Consider the following 20,744-nt stretch of genomic DNA (forward strand, 5'->3'; position numbering starts at 1 on the left):
CTAAATTGAGCGTAGGTGTGAATGTGAGTGTGAATGGTTGTCTGTGTCTATGTGTCAGCCCTGTGATGACCTGGCGACTTGTCCAGGGTGTACCCCGCCTTTCGCTGGGATAGGCTCCAGCTTGCCTGCGACCCTGTAGAACAGGATAAAGCGGCTACAGATAATGAGATGAGATTAAAACATGATACAAATTAGTCATCCCTGGACATCAACACGCACTTACAAGTTAAATCAGAGAAAATGTGCGATATTAAAACTACAGCCAAAAAAAAAAAATCTCCTGAAAAAGAATGCTGAGCATTTCTGACTTAGCAAACTGCTCTCTCAGTTCTACAGAGTTTTTCAAAGTGGGCTGCATAAATGCACGGTTTCTCAGCTTGAATGAGAAATGAAACTGCAGGAATTTTGAAAAACGTTCACTTTGTGTCAAAGCGATGAAAAATTTTTCTATTCACAATCGAGTTCACTGCACCGTGCCGTCTGGTCTGAAAAACTCAGAATGGGGAAAAAATGCTTGTTAGTGATGTTAAAATACTGTAAAGAACCATAAAAGAGATTAAACCTTCAAAGATTCAACCAAACTTCTCTTTTGTTTTGCTTCCACTTTTTCACCTGTTTCATAACGCTATCACTCTAAAAGGAAAAGCTATGAAAATGAAATATTTGTCCATAATGAAGCGCTGATGTGAAACATGTTCAATAAACATATAATATTCCATAATACTACCAAAAAAATAGGAACTCACAGTGGCTATATAATGATCAGGAATTTAATTGTCCAAACTGGAAATGATATCCAGCCACTAGGCATGTGCCGATAATCGGTAATATGGTATATCATCATGATATACGTTATATTGTTACCATGGAAATGGTATAACTATTTCCAGCCAGGTGAAAAATTGAGGGAACGTTTTGAAAGAGTGCGTTGTTAATCCCATAATCCTGTTCACTATGATGGAAAGAACCATCATGTTTGAAGATCATAAAGCTAAATTAGTTTCCATGGCAACTAAAGATCGGCACAAGCCTACTAGCCACATACACACACGATGCACAAACAACATCAGATACGGTGTTAATAGCACTTAAGAAATAGAAAAGCTCCCAGTGTCCTTTAGCTTTCACAGCTCAGTGGTGATCCCATGCACACACACACACACACACACACACACACGCACACACCTCTGGTTCAGATGGTGGTGGCTCTCTTGGCGTGCAGCATCTCGATGAGCAGGTTGTTGCAGGGCACGTCTCCGCTCAGGTGTTTGGAGCTCAGGTACTCCTCGGCCTGGGCGCTCAGGGCGCGAACCTCCGGCAGCCGCATCACCAGCTGACTGAACCTGTCCACGTGCTGAGGGTACGAGGTGAGTGTGTATTCCAGCAGAGCGCTGTTCACCTGCTCCTGCACGCTCTCCACCAGTGCTTGGTTCTCCAGCAGCTTCACGTCTGCACAGATTGGGGATGAATACAAAGGCAATAGAGAATCTTTTAACAATTAATAATAACCTTCAAGAAAAGAACCGCATCAAGACAAGACCCTTGTCTTATGCCCTATTTTATTTCTCTAAATCGAAGTAAATGTGACTTATTTCTACCACCAGATTACTCAAGACAATACAAGTGACAATGAGCAAATAACAAACAACAGATCTGGTGGAACAAATTATAGATGCAAACTTATAGTGGATAATAAAAATAGAAATATTTTTATTCATTAATTTTAGTTTATTTCCCTAAAGGGTGCCAATAATTTTGAAGCTGACTGCTTGCATAACAGTATTTGTGTGTAAGTGTATGGATGTGTGTATGTATGTGTATTACTTGTGTATGTATGTTCACTGGTTTTGTGTGTGTGTGTGTGTGTGTGTGTGTGTGTGTGTGTGTGTGTGTGTGTGTGTGTGTGTGTGTGCTTGCTGCACATGACAATAGCCTGAATGGCCCGCTTAGCCGGGTCTCGTCAGAAAAGCCATTCAACCTCTAATTAAAACATTGAATAACTCTGAAATAGATTTGAAGGACACAAATTACCCAATAAACCTGTTTCCATTTCCAGATGGAGCGAGAGAGAGGCTGAATGTGACACAGAGTCGAAATGGAAAATGCTTTTGGACTCAGGCTTTTTTTTCCTTCTCTCTACGTGCTTTGTACTTTGCAGCCAATAATTTTTTGGGGAAAAAAGGCATCTTGTTTCTATGGGCGAACACAGCATTATCCAACAACGATCATTTAATGAAATATTCCTCGCTATTCAAGTGTTCCTTCATGTTGCCCTTCTGCTTCTAATGCATGAGGAAACTTATTTTAATTAAATTAATTTAAAGTGTTGCAGATTTCTCATAAGGTACAGAAACAGAAATTCATATTTGACTTACTTCAATATCTGGTATCATTTTAAGTATGATGCATATACACCTACTGTACATAAAACTTTCCTGACAACTGAAAAACCTACATACACTGTTCCTGACGAGTGACATAGACCTACATACACTGTTCATAACAAGTGGCATAAACCTCCATACACTGTTCATAACAAATGATATAAGCCTACGGGTACATACACTATTCATAACAAGTGACATAAACCGACATACACTGTTCATGACAAGTGACATAAACCTACATACACTGTTCATGATGAGTGACATAAACCTACATACACTGTTCATAATGAGTGACATAAACCTACATACACTGTTCATAACAAGTGATATAAGCCTGCATACACTGTTCATAACAAGTGACATAAACCAACATACACTGTTCATGACGAGTGACATAAACCTACATACACTGTTCATAATGAGTGACATAAACCTACATACACTGTTCATGATGAGTGAAATAAACCTACATACACTGTTCATGATGAGTGACATAAACCTACATACACTGTTCATGATGAGTGAAATAAACCTACATACACTGTTCATGATGAGTGAAATAAACCTACATACACTGTTCATAACAAGTGATATAAGCCTGCATACACTGTTCATGACGAGTGAAATAAACCTACATACACTGTTCATAACAAATGATATAATCCTACATACACTATTCATGATGAGTGAAATAAACCTACATACACTGTTCATAACAAGTGATATAAGCCTGCATACACTGTTCATGACGAGTGAAATAAACCTACATACACTGTTCATAACAAATGATATAATCCTACATACACTATTCATAACAAGTGACATAAACCGACATACACTGTTCATGACGAGTGACATAAACCTACATACACTGTTCATGATGAGTGAAATAAACCTACATACACTGTTCATGATGAGTGAAATAAACCTACATACACTGTTCATGATGAGTGAAATAAACCTACACACACTGTTCATAACAAGTGATATAAGCCTGCATACACTGTTCATGACGAATGAAATAAACCTACATACACTGTTCATAACAAGTGATATAAGCCTGCATACACTGTTCATAACAAGTGACATAAACCAACATACACTGTTCATGACGAGTGACATAAACCTACATACACTGTTCATAATGAGTGACATAAACCTACATACACTGTTCATAATGAGTGACATAAACCTACATACACTGTTCAAGACAAAAGACATACTGTAAACCTACATACACTGTTCATGACAAATGACATAAACCTATATACACCATTCCTGACAAGTGACATAAACCTACATAAACTGTTCTTGACACCTGACAACTTAAACTGCAATGACAAATCATTATGACTGTGTGACTCTGAGACATAATGTACAATAGACTACAAAATCAGGTAAATGCCAAATGAATGGAGAAAGAGTGTGCTACTCCCAATATACAAGATTAAGGGAGATGTACAGAGCTGCAGTAATTACAGAGGGATAAAATTGATGAGCCACACCATGAAGCTATGGGAAAGGGTATTGGAGGCGAGATTGAGAAGAGAGGTAGCAGTCTGTGAACAGCAGTACGGGTTTATGCCAAGGAAGAGCACGTCGGATGCAATTTTTGCTTTAAGAATGTAAATGGAGAAGTACAGGGAAGGGCAGAGAAAGCTACATCGTGTGTTTGTAGACCTGGAGAAGGCATACAATAGCATGCCAAGGGAGGAGTTATGGTATTGTATGAGAAAGTGTGGTGTGAATGAGAAGTATATCAGAGTGGTGAAAGACATGTATGAGAACAGTGAAACAGCAGTGAGGTGTGCAGTTGGGACGACTGAATGGTTCAAGGTGAAGGTGGGACTCCATCAAGGATCTGCTTTGAGTCCTTTCTTGTTTGCCATAGTGATGGATAGCTTGACAGACAAAGTGAAGCAAGAGTCACCATGGAACATGATGTTTGCGGATGATATTGTGATATGTGGTGAAAGTACTGTAGAAAGGAGGTTGAGCTGGGATTGGAGAGATGGAGGTATGCATTGGAACAAAGAGGAATGAAGGTGAGCAGGAGCAAAACAGAATACATGTGCATCAATGAGAATGGGGATGAGAGTGTAGTGAAGATGCAAGGAGTAGACGTAAAGAAAGTTGGTGAATTCAAGTACCTGGGGTCAACTGTGCAGGAAAATGGGGGCTGCGATAGTGAGGTGAGAGAGAGACTGCAGGCAGGGTGGAGCAGTTGGAGAAGGATTTCGGGAGTCATTTGTGACAGGAAAGTCCCAGCAAAAGTGAAAGGTAAGATGTATAAAACAGCAGTGAGACCAGCTGTGATGTATGGATTAGAGACCGTACCCTTAATGAAGAGACAGGAGACAAAGTTGGAAGTGGCAGAGTTGAGGATGTTAAGGTTTGCGATGGGAGTGACGAGGTTGGACAAGATAAGGAACGAGCACATGTGGAGAGCTTGGGAATTAAGCTAAGAGAGATGAGACTGAGATGGTACGGGCACATCCTGAGAAGAGATGCAGAGCATGTTGGAAGGAGAACGTTGAGGATGGAGCTGCCAGGCACACGAAAACGAGGAAGGCCAAAGAGGAGATACATGGATGTGGTGAGAGAGGACATAAAAGTGGCAGGTGTGGTAGAGAAGGATGCGGAAGACAGGGAGCAATGGAGACAAAAGATCCGCTGTGGCGACCCTTAATCGGGAGCAGCCAAAAGAAGAAGAAGAAGACTACAAAATCAGGTGTCATGGAGTTCAAATCAAGTCTGAGAAGAAAGTGTCATAACAATCTTATGTCAACAAGAATTTAGAATCACTTGACTCAGGTGTTATATCAACTTGACATTAAAACTGACAGACAGTTCTTATGACCACTGATCACTGCTTGTTGCAGTATGTCTTTATAAATGGTTATGAGCTACATCAGTTGTTATGAAGAGTTTATATAGGTGCCATAAAGTAAGTAAAAATCTTACTATTATATGCGATTTAAAACCAGTATTGAGTTCTTGCTCTTATCTGGAGGCACAACATGTTCATAAGAACTCACACGATCCATTTCATCAAATGAAGTGGTTATGAATGGTTATAATCACACAGAGGAGTTAAATTAGCGTTTCCTAGTTTTAACAACTGAAGTTATAAGAAAACTAATTAAAAGGCTTGTGTGTTGATAATTTCTGAAGTTATGTACTTCAGAGAATAAATATCAGGACTCACTGGGGTTGAAGAGGATGAGGAACTTGAGGCAGGCCATCTCACGACGGTCGATCTGGAGCAACTGCAGCCGCCGTGCTAGTTCCTGTCCCCTTTGCACAAGACTCGAGAGAGTGAGACCCGAGTCAGACACGATGCCCGCAAGCTCAACCTGCGACACACACCGCAGTGATTAAATTAGCAACACACCTAAAACCAAGAGAGTTTTTTTTTAGAAATCCCACCAGTGTATTTTAGGTAGTTAGCAAGAATTAGCAGTGAAGATTAACATTTATGAGTCTTAGCATGAGTCAACTAATTTATTGCCCTGCTATAGTATAAACACTTCCTAATAAGAATCAGCTAAATATTTCCATTAACCATTAAAATAATTTGAAAATGGTTAATAAAACCAAAAGAAACCACCTTATAAACTAAAATCAGCATTTTTCTGGAAAATGTCTTAAAATCCTCTCAGAAATAATGTGAAATTAGCGTAAATACAGATTAATGTACGAATTATGATTCAAAATCCTCTCAGAAAACCTGTCAAATTAGCTTGTTTATGGCCTGCTAAGTAGCATAAAATGCATGAATCTATGACTATGACTTGAAATCCTCTCAGAAATCCTGTCAAATTAGCCTTTGGACAGCTAGCTAGCACACTGCAAAAAATAAAAGTCTTAGGAAGTTTATTTGTCTATTTTCAAGTCAAAACATCTAGCCACCCTTATTATAAGACATAATTGCCCAACAAGCAAAACCTCATTTAGCTAGAAAGGCTAGTTTTTAGACAGTCCATCTTGAAAATCTTGTATAGACAAAATGTCGTGAAAAAGTCTTATTTGGAGCACCTTTGAAAATAAAACAAGTTTTTGTTTTTTTTTAAAACAAGTAAGTACATTTTGGACATTTGTCAAATGCGGTTCATCTTGTTTCAAGAAAAAAAAACAAAGTATGCTTGTTTTGGGAATAAATGAACTTTACTGAACTCTTTGAATCTTTCATTCCAATTCAACTCCACCTTACAGATCCTAAGTTTACTGCGACTGTTTTCTCAGTCATTCAGAGTGAGCTCCTTCTAGATGCTCTACAGACTCTAGACCAGACAAGTGCCTTCAAAAAGGCTATGAGTGAGTGGAGGGCGTTTTAGTGACGTCTTTTTGGAATGTTGTGAGTTAAGTTCAGTGTTTTTTTGTTTGTTTGTTTGTTTGTTTGTTTGTTTGTTTGTTTGTTTGTTTGTTTGGTTGGTTGGTTGGTTGGTTGGTTGGGGTTTTTTTTGTGCCTGATCTTGGAAACCCCTCGTACACATGAATAGTCAGTGCCCCCAAAATGCACTGTTGCTTTGGCGTTGTGTAAGCACTGTAAGTCAAAATGTGTAGATTTTTTTTTTTTGTGCCTGATCTTGTAAACCCCTCATACGCTGCACTGTTGCTTTGGCGTTGTGTAAGCACTGTAAGTCAAAATGCGTAGACTTTTTATTTATTTATTTATTTATTTTTTGGTGCCTGAGGTCCTGGGGAAGTGGAATCTTAAGAGATGTTTTAATGTTTGAATGTTGAAATGGGAAAAAAAAAAAACTTGTTGCAATGCTACACATGTCGTCAACTTGATTCAAGATAGTCTCTGGTCTCATATCTAGAGTATTTTACTAATTACAGGTCACAAAAAGAGAATCTTTTAAGCTAGCAATGCTTAGTTGTAGAATTTAACAATCCTAATATTAGTATATTTATCTTAAATTCAGTTTTTACTGCTAAGACTTTGTCATGAATTTAAGTGAAATACCCTTAAAATGAAATAAATAAAAATGACTTGAATGGCTAAATGTAAGAAGTACGATCTTGTTATAAGAACTATTTTGATTATTTTGAGTTAATCAGATCTCGCATAATAAGTTCCCCAATCTTATTTTGGAATTATTTCATCTAAAAACAGGTTAGATTTTTCATCTTACTTTAAGAAATCTTACCAAGTCAAATTTGACTAGTTCCATTGGCAGATTTTTTTTCACCTGATTCAAGCAAATATGCCATTTTTTGCAGTGCATTAGCAGTAATGACTCATCAATTTATCAATATGACTTAAAATCCCCTCAGAAATCCTATCAGTTTAGCTCACTGATGGCCAGCTAGTTGTTTGACCTAAAATCAAAACCTTTCAACAATACAAAAACAGCTAATGAAGAAAATCACAAAGGTAATACGCTACGAGCAAACCAAAACAAAGACAGAAAATCAACGGCTAACAAAAGGAAGATGATGAACTGAAAGGCAGAGAGCTTTCAGTCAAAAATACTCTTGAATTTTTTTAACAAGTATGAGTTTAGCAGCATTTTCAGAATTTTATTCCAATTCAAATGCCCATTGGTAAATGCTAATGCTGGAAATGCTGTCATGTCAGGTTAAGGGGGAGATAAAAAAAACATTTCTAGGCAAAACTAAGCATTAATTTCTAGTCATAAATCGTCACTGTGACCAGTTTAGCACCATGATTTTGTACTCATATTTTGTTACTGATTAGTTTTTCATGCTAACAGCCCAATCAACGTGCAGCGGAAGTTGAATCCAATCCTAGTACGAGGCTGAGCAGATTGGTATTAAAGGTACATTCAGAGTTTTAAGCGAAAGCAGACCTGCTAACTTTCACGTGTAGGATTTTAACATTAGAGTATGCTAATGCTAAAAGACCAGTTACACCCTTTACACACTTCCTCAAGCTGGAATGAAAGTTTCATGGGTGGTTTAGTCAGTTCTGTTGCCTCAACATGATTTTCGATAATGAAAATCCCTGTTACGTTGTTCCTTCCAAAGCCACACCCCCATGCTAGGCTAGTGCGTATGGATGCTAGTCCAAGATGTAAAGCGTTCTGAATCTACAGACAAAATGGATGACATTTTAAGTCAAGTCAAATTCTCACCTCTTGGCCAGTGATGAGTAGTAGTGTATTGTCTCTCCCATGATGCACCTGTCTAAAGACATGATCCAGAAGCAGGAGCTCGCTCCAGCAGTTATGCAACAATTGCATCTGATCGCCGACCTATCCGAGACCAGGGGAAATCTTATTAACGCGTTAATTATAGCACTGATTTTTAGATTATTGCAGTTTTCCAGCCTATAAAATGTTATACATGGTACTCATTACGGTGTGTTTCAACTCTAACCGGTATTGATACTGATTGGAAATAGCTTATGCAGGCTGAATATTGATAAGAATGAAATGGTTTAAATGTATAATAACAGAAATAATCCATGTTTATGTTACTCATGAGAGATAAGTTATAAACACAAGTGTTTGATAGATTGCTATTACTAGAGTTGGTTCTAAGGGTCATTAAGAATATGTGGCCATATGGGGCAGTGTATATGGCGCTTTCAAATGCTGACACACAATACACTCCCCGTTCAAGAGGGTAAAACCCATGAGAACTCTGTTGCTAGGCAACTGGGAAACACAGACACTGAGCATAAGCTAGCTATTGACCGAGGCAACCGACTTAGCTAGCCTTTGAGTCTTTTTAGAGGACAAAGTGAAGGTGCAGTGACATGAAAAGCAAGACAAATATATCAGGAATATCAACATTTGCCTCAGATATTTTGGTTAAATGTTTATAAAGTGCTTCAAAATCACACTGTAGAAAGACTTAGCATCAAGCCCTAACTGCTTGTACTCAGTGCAATATGTATACTATTCCTACTTATTCAGGTGACATTGGGCATACCTAACAACCTGTGCTTTCTTTCCCTCTCTCTCTCTTTCTCTCCCCCTTCCCCCCAAATCTGTCCCTCTGAGTTACATGGAGTCAACAGGAAATCTTTTGGTGGAGAGGGTGGAGACCTCGACTGGCTATCATAGCCTGCAGGGAATCAGCCGTCAGACATTCTGTCGCATGTCCCAGACCCGGTGAAATGTAACTGAATTGTCTTGGCCAGCCGTAAGGGTCCCATCTGCATCCCATCATTGCTGAGGAGTGTGCTCCCATCACCCAATCAAGCATCCAGCCAGAGCAGGTCATGATATTTTTTTAACCATATTAACATGCCATTGTTGTGTATTATGCCTGATGTCAAGACTCTTGTCTTTGCGAGCCTACTACATAGACTTAATACTTGTGTCATTTTTAGGGCATGTCTGTGAAGATTCTCAATCATCCAGGTCATAGTAAACTGTGGGTGGTAGAAATGGGCAACTGGACTTTCTTGAAAATTCTTGAAAACATTTCACCTCTCGTCCAAAAGGCTTCCTCAGTTCTGTCTGACTAATAGGGAGTATCAGATATTTATCTTCTCCTGGATCAGAATCAGAATTCTGATGACCAGCTCATCTAAGGTGTCATTGAGGCATCATGTTGGTGACCCACACCAACATGGCCTCCAGTGACCCACACCAACATGATGCCTCAATGACACCTTAGATGAGCTGGTCATCAGAATTCTGATTCTGATTCTGATCCAGGAGAAGAACTGAGGAAGCCTTTTGGACGAGAGGTGAAACGTTTTCAAGAATTTTCAAGAAAGTCCAGTTGCCCATTTCTACCACCCACAGTTCATTTTTAGGGCATACCTAACAACCTGTGTTTTCTATCCCCCCCCCTCATCTGTCCCTCTGAGTTACATGTCGGTCCTAGGATCGAGATGCTGGCCTCTTCTGCCCCTCGGACCTGCTTGATCCATCCTGGTGCCCTGTGTCTGGTTGGAGTCTTATTGCATCACTCCTGTGGAGGACGGCCCCATGAGGACAGTTGAGGGTTACACCTGGAGGACGATCTGGACTCTTACAGTAATGCTTTTATGGCTGAGGACTACAGTGGACTTGCTAACTTTAGGACTGCAGTTGTCATGAACAGTTTTGCACTCAAGTTTCCATCAATGAAGAGTTTATAACATCAACGAAACTGACTTCGTGTTAAAACTGTTAATGTTATAGTCATGCTGTCTGTTGTTGCCCAAATGAGGATGGGTTCCCTTTTGAGTCTGGTTCCTCTCGAGGTTTCTTCCTCATGTCGTCTGAGGGAGTTTTTCCTCGCCACCGTCGCCGCAGGCTTGCTCATTGGGGATAGATTAGGGACAAAATTAGCTCATGTTTTAAGTCGTTCAAATTCTGTAAAGCTGCTTTGCGACAATGTTTATTGTTAAAAGCGCTATACAAATAGACTTGACTTGACTTGACCTGGGTTGCGCCACATTGAGGGAAGTCAACAGTGGGTCAAAGTCATGATCATGATCAGAAAATGTCAAGTTCGTATGAAAGGTCATAAAAATAGTGAAAGTACAGTGTGATGCATTGGAAGAAAATGTCATTAAAAAAGAAAATCATAATACTAATAGTAGTTTTTGTTGTTTATGTAAGAATTATATGTCATAATAATTAATTTTGAAATTATTATTATTATTATTATTATCTCATCTCATCTCATTATCTCTAGCCGCTTTATCCTTCTACAGGGTCGCAGGCAAGCTGGAGCCTATCCCAGCTGACTACGGGCGAAAGGCGGGGTACACCCTGGACAAGTCGCCAGGTCACCACAGGGCTGACACATAGACACAGACAACCATTCACACTCACATTCACACCTACGCTCAATTTAGAGTCACCAGTTAACCTAACCTGCATGTCTTTGGACTGTGGGGGAAACCGGAGCACCTGGAGGAAACCCATGCGGACACGGGGAGAACATGCAAACTCCACACAGAAAGGCCCTCGCCGGCCCCGGGGCTCGAACCCAGGACCTTCTTGCTGTGAGGCGACAGTGCTAACCACTACACCACCATGCCGCCCATTATTATTATTATTATTATTATTATTATTATTATTTCACTCTGAGGTATCGCTAATCCATTGTATGTCCACATTGTAAACTATTTTCTTATTAGACGACTAGAAGCCATTAAGAAAATACCAAACCATAAAACAACGTAATGTATGGTAACGTAATGTCACATAAACACTCCTGTACACAACAAGAAAACCTCGCTAAAGTCGAGGCTTAGTGAATCCTTGGCTAATTTTTTTAAATTAATTCCACTGTCTTTGCACCACTGCAGTCCTGACATTCAGCAACACCTCTGTCAGAGGAACACACACACATACACACTCTCTCTTTTGATTCCTCTCTGAACACGCAAACATTCAATCATCACTGACTCTTTTTGTAGGTGCCTCGGGAAAGCTTTCAGCAGCTTGGAACAATGCGTGTCGAGATCTGGAGGAGCGAGAGAGCTGAATTCCTGAGCTATCTGCAGTGTGGAATGTAATTAAACAGGATAGAAAGAGCTGTGTGTGTGTGTGTGTGTGTGTGTGTGTGTGTGTGTGTGTGTGTGTGTGTGTACAGGAGCCAACTGTGGTCAAACACATTCACCTGCTACATCATGTAAACACAAAGCTGCCATCATGGCTGCATCTGTGATATTGATTTACATGTTGCTATTGGAGATATCACATGGTGTGGGTGGGTTTTTTTTTCTTTTAATTATTATTTTTATTTCTTTTATCAATCAGGACAAAACAAACAGATGTGTGTGAAATCTGTTTTGTCTCATAAAAGACAGTCTTATCTGTTAGGTGGCTCCATTTCTTTAACAATATGTGACAAAAACATTTAAGAAGGAGGATCCAAAATGTCTGAGAAGAGCCGTATCAGCTGGCATCAGTGTATTCTTAACAATGTATAATTTGCACTATCAGAGCAACAACAAATCTATTGTGCTTCACCAACACACTCCCGTCTTCTGAGCTGCAACTCAGGAGCTATCCGTACTAAAGCTGAACAAGCATTTTACCCGACAAGTTGAAAATCTTAATTTAAAACACATCTGTAAATCCAGTAATGGAAGATTTCTAAAGTATATCGGTTCAGAATATCAATATTTTGGTTGGGTGCTTGGGAAATTTCTCTACATGGCCATGGTCATTAAAGTGACACTACCATTTTGGGAAGAAAGCATCAACCTGAGTTTATTAGAAATGTATATAAATGAAGTTATTCTATCCACATTCACTGGATATGAGCAATTGCATGCTCCGATTGGCTACGCTACTACTAGGATATCAGCTACTAGGATATTCTCGCTTTCCGTTACTGTAGTCGGTCTTTCACGTTTCATTCGCAACGCTCACATCCTCCATTTTTCTCTCCTGTTTCAAATTTGTATCCCACGATGCTTTGAACAAACAGGGAAAGCCCACCACGTGATGCATGACATAGTATCTTGTATTGGGTCATGGTGAAGCAGGAAAAAATAGCAGAGAATTTAGAGCCATGTGGCCCTAAATTCATTAATTGTTCTATTAAGAAAACTAATAAAATTTGAAGTCTGTGATTTGAATTCAGTAGCTTTTGGTCCACTAAACAAAAATAATTGGGTGTCGGGGAAAATTCATGATTGCTATGAACATGTGTGGCATTGGCCTCTTTGATATGAACTAGTCTTTATTATTCTATCCACATTCACTGGATCTGAGCAATCGCGCGCTTTGATTGGCGACTCTACAACTAGGATATCAGCTCATATACAGTACTGTGAGTTGAAAAAAACAAAATGGTGGAGCGTGTTGCTGAACCAACCGAGGACGGAATAAAAACTCTGTTCAAAAACAAAACTACAAAAATACAAAAAAAAAAAAAAAAAACAGCAGCAAAATATGAAATAAAAGTATTTCATGGTAAGAACGTATCTTTTTTAATTATTATTTTTCAAGAATTATTATTATTATCACATTTTTCACAAATTGGTCCTGTCATTTTGCCGGTTTGTTTACATTCGTCGTACGTTTTGTATAAAGTTTTTATTTATCAAATTTGCAAAAAAATAAAAATAAAAATGTTCTGTTTCTCAAAATCCAGTGAATGTGGAGAGAATAAAACAGTTATTCCACTCAGTCTTGTCGTACATGGTTTATAGACAACTCGGTGCGACGCGCCTCGTCGGCTATCAGTTCATGCACAACTCAATTTCGTGGAATAACTGTTCAATATATGAATGTTAACCCCGCCCCTAACCTCACCTCTTTCGCAAATGTTAATCTTTTCTGTATGAGTCAAGTCGTACAACTTGCTACTAATTTCCAAGTGAGAAAACTTTTTGGTTCAGCAGAATAAAATGATACTGCATATCATATCAGATGAAATCAGGGCAGTACTGTGGTGTAGTGGTTAGCACTGTTGCCTCACAGCAAAAAGGTTCTGGGTTTGAGTCCAGTGGCTGACAAGAGGCCTTTCTGTGTGCGGTTTGCATGCTAGCATCGCTGCCCACTGCTCTGGGTGTGTGTGTTCACTGCTTCAGATGGGTTAAATGCAGAGTCTGTGCTTGAGTGTGTGTGTGTGTGTGAGACAAATAAAGGCTTCTTCTTAAAAAAAAATTGTTCGTATGAAAAAATATCGATGGATTCTCTTTAATTATATACAAACAAGCTCAAAGCTCAATTCTAAGCATTACATAACAAAGGTAACTTTTTAAAGTGCCATTTCACTCTTCAAATGGTGCTCGAGTTTATGACTGTCGCCAAGGTCATCCAGGATGATAGTATCGATCGGGGACAGTCTAAAGACATTATATGTCAGTGTAAACCTCTGGCCCATTTCATGCTGACATCCTGTAATCTCCACTTATCGTCGGCTTTAACCACACTTCTGCGGTGGCACAAGCAACATCACTTTCATATCAACTTGTCTCAGTGTTCTGAAATGTTATCGGTGGTACGGTCCAGGACCTGGCGACATAATATCAGCCTTTCCCCAAAACAAATGGATTCAGTCAAGACAAACGCAAAGTCATAACACTGAACATTACGTAAGACCGCCTGCCACTCAGCATTATTTTAAATCTAAACACGCACTCGTTTAGATATGACAACGAGGTGCTGGCTATAAAATGAGCTGCTGAATTCTTGACTCTGATTGGTCAGCAGGTCAGACAGTAAAAAGGAAAAGAAAAGAAAATCACAGGGCTATATTAATGCACTCGCTCTAATGTGGTATCGTTTTTATAGTAACTATCAACATAGGGACGTGTATGGTGGACACAAACTGCTATAACTGTATAAACAAATTATTTAACAATGTGTGGAATTGGTGATGTTTTCTGTAAGGAGGTGTTTATTTATAGATGCATTTATTTATTTATTTATTTATTTATTTATTTCATGGCATGGAAGGAGTCTCCAGTGTCAGCACTTTGTAACAGTCACAGATAAAGCCATTCTTTTACATTTTCTTATTTTTAAAAAAAATGGTTTGGGAATGACTGTTTATAGCTGCTATAACTGAAACCAATGACTTGTTTTGCTGACATTCCACAACATTAAATGTAACTATAAACATATAAAGACGCATATCGTTAATCAAATACAAAATCTGATCACTATAAGAGGAATAAAACACTTTGGGATAGATGGTTATAGAAAACTAATCAACTTCAATGTAATTATTGCAAGTCCGCTTCATCACCCCTCTGAGATACTGACTATTTCTCTTTAACAGCAAGCCTCATTGTGTATTAATTCGTTCCTGATCACGTTTAAATCGACACATGGTCATATTTTTAAAACCACGTTGCTAATTTGTCAAAAAATGCCCTCGTCGTAGCAGCCTACCTTCAGCTCCTTGAAGAAGATGCAGCTTCTCGCCCATTCTACGATGGAGAACAGCGTCTGGTCCGCCATCACACAAAGCAAGTTGGAAGGGCGGGGTTTGTCCAGCTTGCCACGCCCACTCTGCTCCTGCTGCAGGTAGGCACAGATCTTTGCTCTCACCTGAGAGATCAGAAAAGAAAAATAAACAGCTGGAAGATGGCACAGGAAGCTTTGGTGAGGATCTCAGATTGAAGAAAGAAGAACATTTCCAAGCTCAAGCAAGGATTTTTGTCTATAAATATCCAGTAAAAAGTGGATACTGAGTGTTGGTATCGTCGCTCATTGTCAGATTGGATCTGACTTATTTCCTGATCTGATCTATTGAGACGTTTTATGCAGATCTGACAGAGATCTTGGACAATGAAACATGCTGAGATTGTCTTCAACCATGCTGTCATTGTACCTCATGATTTAGCAATCGAGGCTTGAAGAAATCTGATACGTTTACTTATTTAAGAGCATGTCATATTGGATCAGGTATCAATACCTGGAGCTCATGTCCAATATTGAAAATGTTGAAGGAGCTGTGTGCTTCTGCTTTCAAATAACAAACATGGAGTGATGCTGGTGTTGAAGATTTGTGTTCAAACTGAAGAACCCTGGTATGAGATTTAACGAGCCACTTTTGCAGTTTGTGATGACAAAGCTCTATGGACAGTACCTGCTCCTCATCAGGCTCACAGCTCAGCAGCTCCATAACCAGCGAGGGCGCGGCTGGATTCAGAGGGCTGGTCTGTGGTGAGGCAGGAATGCAGCCCTCGGTATACGGATACCCGAGAGATGATGAGTCAGGAGAACCGGAATATGGATCCGGGTGCTCTGCTTTGATGGATCTACCAGGTAGAGTCGGGGTGGCGTACTGATACTGGGCTGGGAAGGAGCCATAGCTGTGCAGGGCCACCCCTAAAGACGGGGGGCACGCGGGTGGGCAGTCGTAGTCTGGAGGGCCGAGGGGGGGCAGCAGGCCAGACACTGAGCTTGGGAATGGATACTCTGCCTGGCTGGACGGCACAAGTGGTGGGTTGGGCTCCAATTTGAAAGTGCTCGCTCGGATCAGAGCTCTCTTCTGCTGCTTCAGAGCGCGGTCTCGTTTGTACATGGGGCCAAACTTGTTCCTCCCTCCTCGCATACGGTCAGCACGAACCGCTGAAAAAGGAGACAGGAGAAAAGGAAGATAGAGAGATAGAGATAAAGAGAGATCGGTTTATATCTATTTATCTACTAAGAACTCAATTTTGACATGGATACGGCCTCAACGAAGAAGGACAATCAGAGGGAAAATATTTCCAGAGTGTGGTGAATAATCAAAGAGTAGACAGGAAATGCCGGTCATGGTTTTCTTTAAAAATATATATATAATAACAAAACAGCAAGCAAGCATTTCTCTTCATATGGACATTTTCCACCCCGGGTTTTGTAAACACCCCAAACGAAATCCTGTGTATGACTGTGCAAGGCTTATCAGCGGTTCAGGAATGTGTCACACAGACTCGCGGAAGCAGGTGCTTCTCTGCATGGCGGCCTGCATGGGAATGGAGTGAACACACACACACACTGAGCCCAGTTAAGGCTGTGTCTAGCTGCACAGCTCACCAAGCATCATAAACGCCACTGGAAATGGAAAAGGAAAGACATTACACAAATGAGAAATACCTTCGTCTCTGTTAAAAGTGAAACCATGAAAATACAACAAGTAAAAAAATTCAGCTTGAGTTAAGAGGAAAGTGAAAGCCAACAACATGGTGTGTGTAAGATTTTAAATTTGAAAGTGAATGTGCACACAGCTCAGAAGAACTTGATGTATCTCCTGTATCACCAAACAGCTAAACAGCTGCATTCTCATTTATTTAAGCAATAAAAAATAAAAGTCAAATGATTGATCCATGATGTGTTCTCTTCCAAATGACACTCACATCAACAAAGTGCTCTCAAGCTCAAAAGTGCATGGGAGCTCTTTTCAAAAGCATCCATGCTCAAGCACCAAAGTACCGAATAACATGTGCAATCTGTGGCCTGATCTCACAGGAAACTGGTACAATTTCCAAGAAGGAAGGGTTGGATTCTTTTCCATGTAGGAAAAGATTTGAGCACCAGCCCCACCCTTAACCCCGAACCCTAACTTCATACTTTTTGCATGCAAATTAAATTGTCGTGCAGCTATGAGACGATGTTGCCATGGTTACATCCTCGACTGATACTAAATAGTATTAAATATTGTTTGAAAAAGTGCCCAGGTTACTATAGTTACCATGGAGGTTGTTCTGTGGTCTTTTAGAATAATAGTATAAGGATTTGAAAGTAGCTTGCAATGCACTGAGCCTTTTTTTCCCCTTGTCAATGGTGTCGTACCGTTAAATGTACACCTTTGGTATCTTTAGTGTGTATCTTTTTTCATAGAAAGGTGCATGTTGTGCATATTTAAAGCTTTACTCTGAAAGATAATCACAAAAAAACTTAAATCTTTTTGTAAATGGACACGAGGTAAAGATATGTGTTTGAAAGGCACCATTTTTCTTTAGGGTAAGCATACTGTTCTAAAATAGGTGTGTGTGTGTGTGTGTGTGTGTGTGTGTGTGTGTGTGTGTGTGTGTGTGTGTGTGTGTGTGTGTGTGTGTGTGTACACAGTACTGTGCAAAAGTCTTAGGCATGTGTAAAGAAATGATGTAGACCAATGTAAAAATGGCTTAAAAATTAATGAAATGAAATGTTTCAACATTAAAAAAATACAGTAATCAGTAAGCCATAATAAATCAATATAACAAAGTCAGTATTTGGTGTGAGACGAAATTTCCTTTGCTTTACAAAGAATAAAATAGTAGTCTCAGGTCCAATGAGTGCAGTTTTATAAGGAAATTATCTGTAGGTTTTACTGAGCATCTTACAGAACCAGCCACAGTGACACAGTCTGGACACTTTGACTGTCACACTCACTTCTTCATTTTGCACCAAAACCCAGCAGCCTTCATTATGTTTTCTTTAAAAAAAAAAAAATTGAAAAGTGCTCTTTTATGAAATATGCTGCTCAGACATTTACAAACATTTTTCCCCCTGTAACATTTAATTTTGTGCTGGGGAAAAAAAAAAACCGAACGTTTGGAACTCTAAAATGTTTTTGTAATGTTTTGACTCAGTAATGTGTGTCGAAGTCATAAAATAGAAATCTATAACAAAAGTTTGTATGGAAAAAAAATACAGGGGGCTAAAACTTATGCACAGCACTCTGTGTGTGTGTGTGTGTGTGTGTGTGTGTGTGTGTGTGTGTGTGTGTGTGAGAGAGAGAGAGAGAGAGAGAGAGAGAGAGAGAGAGAGAGAGAGAGAGAAAATGGTTTTATTATTTTTGTCAATTCAATTCAATTCAATAATTTAATTTAATTTTTTTTTTTTTTGGGAGAAAGGTTAAAACATAACATGCCCCCCACCCCCGCATAATGGTATGATCCATTTTTCTAATCCCTCATGGTTACTGAGATATTTTTTTCTGTAAGTTAATAAGCTATACAAGTTACATTTACTGCAGTACTAATATCGTGATATATAAGTATGATCCTTCGTTTTGTTTCTTATAAAAAAAATTAGTTTTTTTTTAATTATTATTACTTTAATGACTCCTAACAGCAGGGTGGTTAATTCCCGCACACATTTGGTGGGAGGGTGTTTTTGGGCGCTGCATTATGACGTCACAAATTAAATAATAGCCTCTTTGACTACATTTTGATTACACTTTAACACACCACGGGATGATTTTTTTTTTAAATCTGCATCTTGTGGATTTGGAAATGTAACTAATAAAGTTCAGAAATAAACTCAACAAGAAGAAAACGCACAGCTACAAGAGTTTACTGGATAAAGGAAAAGGGAATAACGGGAATGCCTATATATATATATACACTCTAAAAAATAATGGGGCTAGTACCGGTTCTTCAAGGCGATGCCATAGAAGAACCTTTTTCAGGGCTTCAAAGAACCGTTCATGCAACAGTTCTTTAAAGAACCATTTAAACCATTTGTTTGAGCAGTGAAGACAGATTTGTGTAAACATAGCCTCTGTGCATTGACCAGCAAATGGTAAGAGAATGCCAGGCTCTGAAGAACCATTTCCAATGTGAAGAACCTTTTGCATAATGTAATGGTTCATCACAGAGTTTTGACTCTCCATGGAACCATCCAGAGATTTGAAGAACCACTGAAGCACCTTTATTTTTTAGAGTGTATATATATATATATATATATATATATATATATATATATATATATATATATATATATATATATATATATATATAAAATTTTTCCAACACAAATGCTACGGTTTGAATTCTTCTGAAAGCCCTGGGGATATGAAGGAACCTTCCAGATGAGACTCAGATCTACATCATGGATCTGTTAGGGATAAATAAGTAATAAATAAATAATTATACTCTCATTTCTGTGTCAAAAGCGAGGTTAAAACTGTTCCGAGCATGCTTGCTTTTTTTCCAGTCTGTCTTATTTCTCATTTTACGCATATAATGCGTAAAATGCGTAAAATACAATTTTCGCCCAAAAACCTTTCAGAAAGAGTAAAATCTGTGAAATAAAATGCTTTAAAAATGTGGAGGCGGAATAAATAAAGATATTTGCTGTTAAATTTAATTGTCGTATCCGTCATCTATTTTTCTTAGAAATATTAAAATGTAGCCAAACATTTGTCGGCTTTTTTGTGTGTGTGAATTGTAGTCGGTATTTAAATCCTATGCAGCTGTATAAAATCAGTGTGCTTACCCTCTAACCTCATGCCGACACTGAGACATTTCTGGAAGCGACAGAAAGGACACCTCTTGCGCTGCGTCTTGTCGATGCCGCAGTCCTGGTTCTGGTTGCAGGTGTATCTCTTATTATTCTGCACCGTGCGCTTAAAGAAGCCCTGCGGGGGGGAATGGCATGGGGTTAGATCTTAAATCTTAAACTTTAAACCTTATCATCAACTGCATGTACAAACTACTAGATTATTTAAAACACGCAAAAAAAAAAGTTAATTGTGCCCAAAGCTGAAATGATCTCCGACATCATTAATCTCATTAATCCACACACACTCAACCCAGTAACACACTGGATAATAACGCCGCCATTGTGAAGATTATATTATTTATTTATTATTTATTTATTAAATAATGAGGAGAAGTCGGGAATGATGGACAGGTGAAGTGATGACGCACCTTGCAGCTCTCGCACGTGAGCAGGCCGTAGTGGTAACCGGACACTTTGTCCCCGCACACAGGACACAGCTCCTCTAAATCCTCCTCGGTGGTGAACTCCATCACTGACCCTGCGGACACTGAAGAGGAGAGAGAGAGAGAGAGAGAGAGTTACAGTTCTTTTGGGGTTTTGGTCTCATGCGTCATCACTTTAGATATATTTGAGATATATTAATTCATAACTTCACTTTTATTTGACTGAATATATTTTACGATTTAAGATCCTGATAACATCATTTTCTTTATAGAACTGGAATCTTTCTTAAACACGACAAGGAAATCTAATGATCCTCAGGCACAGTGACAGT

General features: G+C 39.1%; 1 protein-coding gene across 2 annotated transcripts in view; it reads right to left on the minus strand.

Annotated features, from left to right (window-relative positions):
- Positions 1-1,192: 1,192 nt before the first annotated feature.
- The window catches only part of nr5a1a (nuclear receptor subfamily 5, group A, member 1a), a 23,285-nt gene continuing 3,733 nt past the window's right edge, over positions 1,193-20,744 (minus strand). Inside the window, exons 2-8 of one of the 2 annotated variants that reach the window (XM_060930669.1) lie at positions 20,398-20,507; positions 19,964-20,105; positions 15,864-16,348; positions 15,164-15,322; positions 8,492-8,611; positions 5,596-5,743; positions 1,193-1,449 (exon numbers count right to left, since the gene is read on the minus strand). In XM_060930669.1, the coding sequence (XP_060786652.1) occupies positions 1,193-1,449; positions 5,596-5,743; positions 8,492-8,611; positions 15,164-15,322; positions 15,864-16,348; positions 19,964-20,105; positions 20,398-20,507 (1,421 nt within the window). Of the gene's footprint in view, positions 1,450-5,595; positions 5,744-8,491; positions 8,612-15,163; positions 15,323-15,863; positions 16,349-19,963; positions 20,106-20,397; positions 20,517-20,744 lie in introns of both variants that reach the window. The other variant, XM_060930668.1, reaches the window with a different exon arrangement.

Source organism: Neoarius graeffei, chromosome 10 (assembly GCF_027579695.1).
Source record: "Neoarius graeffei isolate fNeoGra1 chromosome 10, fNeoGra1.pri, whole genome shotgun sequence".
Lineage (NCBI taxonomy): Eukaryota > Metazoa > Chordata > Actinopteri > Siluriformes > Ariidae > Neoarius > Neoarius graeffei.